Source organism: Haemaphysalis longicornis, unplaced genomic scaffold (genome assembly GCF_048455015.1).
Source record: "Haemaphysalis longicornis isolate Haplotype H1 unplaced genomic scaffold, Haemaphysalis longicornis Haplotype H1 scaffold_1, whole genome shotgun sequence".
NCBI classification, from domain to species: domain Eukaryota; kingdom Metazoa; phylum Arthropoda; class Arachnida; order Ixodida; family Ixodidae; genus Haemaphysalis; species Haemaphysalis longicornis.
Genome location: NW_027526203.1, coordinates 474,668,933 through 474,676,627, shown reverse-complemented (window position 1 = coordinate 474,676,627; position 7,695 = coordinate 474,668,933). Strand labels below are relative to the sequence as shown.

General features: G+C 50.7%; 1 protein-coding gene across 7 annotated transcripts in view; it reads right to left on the bottom strand.

Annotated features, from left to right (window-relative positions):
- Positions 1-775: 775 nt before the first annotated feature.
- LOC144156280 (nucleolysin TIAR-like) overlaps positions 776-7,695 on the bottom strand; it is a 169,105-nt gene continuing 162,185 nt past the window's right edge. For 6 of the 7 annotated variants that reach the window (XM_077688221.1, XM_077688224.1, XM_077688220.1 and 3 more), the window contains 3 exons: positions 4,562-4,754; positions 4,180-4,316; positions 776-2,061 (listed from right to left, as the gene is read on the bottom strand). In XM_077688221.1, the coding sequence (XP_077544347.1) occupies positions 1,923-2,061; positions 4,180-4,316; positions 4,562-4,754 (469 nt within the window). In that variant the 3' untranslated portion in view covers positions 776-1,922. The remainder of the gene's footprint in view (positions 2,062-4,179; positions 4,317-4,561; positions 4,755-7,695) is intronic. The other variant, XM_077688223.1, reaches the window with a different exon arrangement.

Here is a 7,695-nt window from a genome sequence, read left to right as displayed (position 1 = left end):
GCTTCGAATCTGCCAGCTTGTGCGTGCCGGTGACGACTGAAAATCATGAGGAGTGCAACGAAGCTAGCACTGGTGTTGCCGAAGTGTGGAAAGAGCTGTCAGAATTACCAGACACCTTGCGAGTGTGGATGATGGTGTCACGACCATAGGAGTTTCGAAGACTACATTGCCGACATCGTACCGAGTGCAAGCGAAAGCGGGTGCAACAAGGAAAAAAGCAACGATGATCCTTTGCCCACAACCTCCAAAGTGATTGGTGCACTCGCATTATTCCGGCGCTTGTTCGCAAATGTGAAAGATGGCAGCCTCAGCTGCTCTGACCCTTTAGGCAGTGGGGAGAAGAGCATACTGTGTCATGCCGTGAGGTTATTCAAGCAGAAGATACAGGATTACTTCGTGCGAAAGCAAGGCAGTTTTACCAATGAAGTGTTTTCATAAATGCTATGTGCTTTTATGATGTCCAATTCCTTAGCTGCTAATATCAAATTATCCTCTATATCGAACTGATAGGTGTTCTCTTGTACATTCGATATAACCAGGATTGACTGCACATGAGAATAACTAGTACTAAGAGCTGCAACTACTTTTTTCTTAGTACCAACCTTTGCACTGGGCACCAAAATGGCCACAACCGTAGGGGCAAAAAAACGACGCTGCCCCACCACACTGCACAACGCACAGCCGATGACACGCAGGGGGCCACTGCGGCAGGCGTGCGCGCACGAAGCCACCGCACGCACAGGGCCCAATGACGAGGCAGAGTCGTTTCTAGAAATCTAGCTCGCATCGCTCCTTTATTGTCACTTCCTCGGCACAACCAGGCAGCGGCCGCACTACAAGGCCCGCAAGGAAGAACGCACACTGCGGGAACCTCCCAGCCACCCTTCCCGGTACAGGTGGGCTCGTTGTCCGCCGAGTGTGAAAGCCAGCGGGCACCCCCCCCCGTAGGGGGCACTACTACGCTACCAGGGGCGTTACTGTACAAGCAGGCGCTAGGTATACACGGGGAGGGCCGGCGGCGGCAGCACCAGGGCGTCTAGAGTTACTATGTACAAGAATACCAGAGGCCAACAATCCCAGACGCCTCTCGTCCTCCCGTGCAGTCGCAACCAGCCCACGACAGCTCACACCAGGCTTTATTCCGACCACGGGCCGCTCACACAGCAGAGGTTCCGCACAGGGAAATTGAGCACGAGTGCCACCAAGCCCCGTGGTCAGCAGCTGGACCCCACCCAACACCCACCCCGCACAGGTAAAATGTGCTTCCCCCACTGGCCTCGTGAAAGCCGCAATGATTTTGTGCTGTCTGCTGATCTGACGGACATTTTACATGCACACACCAGGAGGGGGGGAACAGACAGGTCGCAAATGACACAATTGGTGATTGGGACAGCTAGGCGACAAATCAATACACGCAACAAACTCGTCCCCTTCTTTCCCAGCAAGTCCTTGACACCCCCCTGCCACACACACACACACACACTCATACACTTCCCCTTAGCCGGAAACTTAGACAACAAGGCCGGGTGGATGAGCACGCTGATCAACCGTGACCGTTGAAGCTACGATTAAAAAAAATCTCAACCTACTGCATGTGTACAATGACTGGATCTACGTGGTGCTACAGAAAAGGACGGGCAAGGGACAGATTTTTTAGGCCTCTTTCTCGCTTTCTTTCATATATTTTTATATATATATATATATATATTTATATATATCAGGTTTATGTATAGCGTGTTCTCTGTATGTATACATACCCCCTTCCCCCCTCCCCTCCCCACCCCCCCCCCCCTCGCCGGCCACACAGAAAATGTCCAACACAAACAAATGCGCGCACAGTCAGCAGCGGTGAGTGCAGACAGCTGCGGTGGGTGTGTGTGGGTGGTCCATTGGGCGGGTCTCCCTCGGTGCCTGTCTCCTGCTTACTGCGCCTGGTACTGTTGCATAGGGTAGGCGCCAATCATGCCGGGCTGCTGCAGGCCCTGCGCCATGGGGGTCTGGGCAGCGGCCACCTGGGGCTGGCCAGGCAGCCCCTGCCACGCCATCTGCATGCCCACGCTCCTGCGGGAAGGGGCAAGGCTGCGCGTCAGGCCACACACCGGCCGTTGGACACAGTTGAGGCAGTGGGACCGGTGCCAGGTGCAGACAAATGTGACAAATTCAGGGTGCAAAAGGGTACCAGGATCTTCAAAACCACGCCCTTTGCTAAAGCAAGGGCAGTGTAGGTCCTTGTGCATACCACAGAACCCTCAGAACTGCCCTCAATGGATTTTGGTTTCCTGGGAAGCCATAGAAGCATCTGTCCTGTCGGGTGCCAGACTTCACCCAGCTGCCTTTAAAGGAGCCATGAAGAGAAAACACAAGTTTGGTTCATTCAAAAGATTGCCTCATTAGAATCATACTGACACCACTTTTTTTAACGTAAACTTCGCTCAAATAAGCTACATAATTAGAAAAAAAGGGAATGGCCATGCGACCCACTAGCTCATTTCCCGCAACAGAACCTATGATGTCATACCAGCCAGCTCTGCGATTGGCGGAGGGTGGCAGAAGCAGACTCAAATTAGTAAGAGCTTATAAGCTAGCCAAACGAGCGATTTGCGCTTAAATTTAGGGCACATTCTTTATAAAGCAATAAGACTGGTGGGACGAACAGTGGAAGTTACGAAAGCACATGTAAACATAGAAGTACTGATGCGTACTGCTGTTGGTACTGCATGCACTATGCTTGGTTTAGCTGCACAGCACTGCAGGGCTTTAGAGTTGTTTTAGACGACACTGGCCGATTGACGCAAGCGACGGTGTCTTACGTGACCATATTTGTCCAGCGAGCACTGTTTCAGGAAACAATTATTTTCTCCCAGAACAAAAACAAGGCAGGTTTAATTACGGTCAAAAACAAACCAAAGGCAGAAAACGGCTTGCCACAGTGTGCTGGCACCATCTAGGTTCAGAGCGGGGTTCCTCAAAGACAACACTACCCTGTAGGGTGAAGACACCCTTTGAACAGCACCGTGCCGCGCTGCAACTGGGTCAACGTGCTCAAAGCGTTGTTCTTTTTGTTTCCCACGATACCTAGCAACGCGAAACAGATAAGATGATTCAAACTCCGCCAGTAAACCACGTTGCGGCGATAATTTTGATGCGGTTTTGACACAATGACTGGCTTCGGCGGCGAGCGAGCGACCCAAAATGGCGGCATACGCGTCTCTACCCTGTACGGCGGACGTGTGAATCAAGGTACTGTAGGCTGCAGAGCGGTCGGTTCCTGTGATGTCATTGCAGACCACGAAAACGAACGATTTAGCGGGAAATTGATTAATTTCTCAGTGAATAAAGCACCGTTTGTATCCTGACCCATTATTCTCCAATGGGAGAGGCCTTTGCCCTGCGGTGGGCGTAGATAGGCTGGTGGTGATGATGATGATGATGTATCCTGACAAGTGCTGAATAAAACAAACTTGCATTTTCTCTTCATGGCTCCTTTAAGGCTGTGGGGCTAACAACCCCAGCACATGCAAAAACAAATAAAGCACTTCTTAACTTTTCCACTACAGTTGTACAACAAACTCCTTGTACAACAAACTCCACTTCAATGAAATGTTTCCATTTCCTTGTTAGCTAGTGAAAGAAGTCAACGCATCAACACTGTTGCCACAATGAACCATTTTTCAGGCTTGTGTTTGCGCTATCGAAAAATTTACTTTAAGCATAACTCCAGCCACTGGTAACTTGGCTTCACTGGTATCGTGTGCAAACTCAGATGGATCCCATTGTTTGGTGGTGATAGTGTGGCTGGCTGTCTTTCCATGATGCACTGACGTGTTTTTCCGCAGCTGTAGCTATAACCAATTCGCATCTGTTCGAAATAAACCACACACAGAGAAAAAGGACCACGTGGGCATGTGCACAGCCATGTGGGGAACAGCCTCTGGTTGCACTAATTTCAGCGCAGGGTGCCCTGCTACGTTCAAGTGGACACTGGCACTCCACAACAACCCAGAACTAGTGCCCAGCTGTCCCTCAAGTTTACTTGGTCTCCCCGCAGCACTTTTGTGGAAAGGGTGGGCCTGCTCAATAATACCACCTGGCAAATCAAGAACATCCACTGTACTTTACGTTTGTAATTAAAACCTGTTCCGCTTGAAACCCGCACAGCAGCCGTGGGGCAAGACTCACCCGAAGCCCTGGCCGTAGTACTGGCCGTAAGGGTACTGGACGCCCTGCATGAACTGCCCCTGGACTTGCGGGTAGCCCGCCTGCGGGTACCAGTAGCCCATCTGCTGGTACGGGTACGAGTACTGGGTTGCCAAGTTCTGCAAAGCAACAAGCGCAGCCAGGGGTCAGGCGCAGGCTGCCCAGAAGGGCCCCGTCAACGAGGATCGTTAGAGGGAAGGCAGGCACATTTCCAATGGGGCGCCACTGGGCAGAGCTCTCAGTTGGGCGGCAGGGGAGGGGAGTGGGGAAGAAGCCCGAGAGCTCGGCCCAGCTGGGCCCAAAAAATGGCGCCTGGGGTGCGTGCACCCCAGGCTGGGTGCAGCAGCAGGCGAATGGTGATCACCCCAGGGGACGAGCGGTTGCGCTGCTCTGGCCAGGAGGGATGCTTGTTCAGCTCTCCTGGACTCACTTGAGGCTGCTGCTGGTTGTTGGGGTCGGTGGCCTCCTTGCCCCACGAGCACTTGACCGTCTGGCCGTTCACGTCCGAATTGTGCGTGGCAACGATGGCGTGCGTTGCAGCCTCCTTCGTGCCAAACCTGCACAGGGCCAGTCAGGGAGGTGCAACAACTGTGGCCGCTCGCTCAAATCCCCTCCACGCAATCAGCTGGCCAATCGTGGCCAGTTCGCAGCTGCCTCGCCCAGCTGCCGCCGCCAGTGGAAAGAGTTTACACCGAAGGCCATGGGGGAGCAAATGACAAAAACTGGGGACACCTGGTGCACTTTGCCAAATTAAGAACAACCACGAAATGAGAGTTCAGAGCAAGAGCCAGGCCCCCGCAAACTAATTGCCAGCCACATGTGTATTGCAGTTGGGAAAGCCAAACACGCATAGACATTGCATGAGCAAATCAGCACTAGCCACACAGCTTATGCAGGATGCTGCTTGCATGGAATGAGTGTGCAAGAGAGCTACTGCCTGTTGCCCATCCTTGCCATAAGCACCTCTTTGCAGTGACTGCACCGACTGTGACCCTGATGCTTCCCCAGTTCAAAACATATTGGGGAACACGCACTTCTCTAAGACAATGTATGCAAAGTGTTCTGCTCTAGTGCTTATTTACAATTACAATTTTACTTATCCACACAACAAACTTGAATAATCTCTTTTTATTCGCGGCTATTTTCAGCTGTTCTTTACATGTTAAAGCAAAAAAATACACAAAAGTTAAACCACAATCGCTGTGACATCAGTACCAGTTTCATCCTGCCGCAACAGCTTCACACGCTGCGCCACTAAGCAGGCGTGCAGTCTTCACTGCCCCCTGCTGCTCCTCCTCAAAACAGTTTGCAATTACCGCTCATCTGACCCTGAGATGCCGCATATCTGTTCAGACATCTCCAATTAGCACAGAATGCTAGCCAGTTTTTGCACCAAGCGCTTTTCTGACTCTGACGGGCCTGAAAAGTTTGCCTTAAGAAGTGCCCCACCTTCAACAGCCCACCACAGACATTGCCATTCCATCCCTCTCTCTAGTAACAGTAGTCTTCCCCGGTGCCTAGCAGCCCACCAGCAGCCATTTTGTTGCCAAGCACAAGTGCACTTCTTTCTCTTCATTTGACCCTTTCACCCAATTCCAAGATGTTTGTTCCTTATCATTAAGTGCTAATCCTAGTCTTTTCATTCCATGGCTGGCTTAGGCTATACTTCCACGTCCTTAGTAAGGCGCAAAGTTGCCACTTTACGTGCCATCACCGGCAATGCAGGTTGTGCTATGCCATTATCTCCAGCGATAGGGGCAGCCTGCTATGCTAATTAGTCGGGAGTGCTTCCCGAGCACACTCCAGCCCGTACCAATAGAGCGAATCTCAGGGGGCCGTGAAAATATTCGTAGCATCCAAAATTTGTGCCCCCACCCCCCAGCGAACTTGAAAAGCCAGAAAATCCGTGCGTAGCCTTGAAGCAGTGAAACCAGCCACCGGAGGCCAGAACATTGTCCACACCAAGTGAGAATGCTGAGGTCTTTTGTCCAAGAAGCGTGCCAGCTACGTCCACCCCAGCAGCAGTAACCTCTCTAAACCAAGTTACAATGCACTGTCTTACCCTCCATTGCATGCGCACTGAAGCGTTGCAGAGTTTGCACCATCAGGGTCGACGGCGCTAGGTTGAGCTTTTACGCAAGATTAGAGAGTCTTCTTTTGGGACCCTCATAAACCTTTTGTCATATATATCTCCATGCTCTTCGCTTCCTGATCATAACGACTGAAAATAGTGCTGCAACGAAGTTCGTAGCACAGCCCGAGTGGCAAGAAGTGGCGAGGAGCCAGTGCTGGACTGTTTCCACTCTGTAAGATGCGTTATCGACTGGCCTCAACATGAAGCTGCTGTTTAGATGGTAACGGTGCGGCAGATCAGATGGTATGTCCATTTGTACCGCTGCATAGAAATGTGACCAACAGGTGGACATGAAGTCTCATGCGGCGTGTGCACCGACCCAGTGCAAATAGGACCCTGGGAATTGCCTAGCAAAAGTACAGTTTCTCTGCGACTCAGTGTCGTTGCCATGACTAGGAAACTTGTTCAGTAACTTGTCGCCATTTGCTATCAAGGTACACTGATTTCTTCAAGTCAAACTGGCCCAAAGCATGTCCACTTTGTAAATCTCACTTCTGCACTACAGTTGAGCCTCGGTACAACGAAGTAGTTTCGGCGCAGCAAATTAGTTCGTTATATCCGATATTCATTGCAACAGTAGGGGCAAAAATCGGCCCCGACAAGCCGGAAATCTTGCTCGCACAATAATCTCTCGAGGCTTCACACCCACTATAAACGAGGTAATCCTTACCTGCCTCCTTGTGCGATTTCAAACTGAATGGACTGGAACATGATGTGAAATTACAACAGAACATTGTTCGTTCAACAAAATAGTCCAGTGTTCTTACTTATTTGAAGATGTGATTTTCGTATGGCGGATTTTAACAGCACTGAAGGATGAAGTCTTCCACAGTGTCAGCGCACGAGAGGGCTTTTCGACTTTTTAGTATTACAAACTATTAAAAAAATTGTGTTATCTTCTCAATTTTTGTATTTTGCTTTTCTTAAAAGCAGCTTCCGAATTTCGAGCCTTGCTCGAGCCAAACAATTGCTTGTTATAGGCGATATTCCGCACAGCTATCGTGGTTTTCGTTTCGTTACAAAAAGAATAAGTGCCATAGAAACGAAGCGTGACCAACCAAAGTTCATATCTACTTCGCTGTAACCGATAATTCGCTACATCAGTGTTCGAGGTTCGGCTGTACTTTACTTCACAGCATGGTTGGAAGGAGCATTCGGTCTACATTTTGGTATGCTGGCATGCATACCAAAATAGTGCTGGGGGAAGAACCTTCTGACCGAAGGAGAAGATGGCCCACAAACGAAGTGCAACCGTGAAAAGGGCGGGCAGTGTCCCGCCGGGTCTGGCGCTGCCCAGGGCACCCTGCGCCTCACAAAGCCAACCAGCTGCCTGAACCCAGACTGTCTCTGCTCAGAGAGACAGC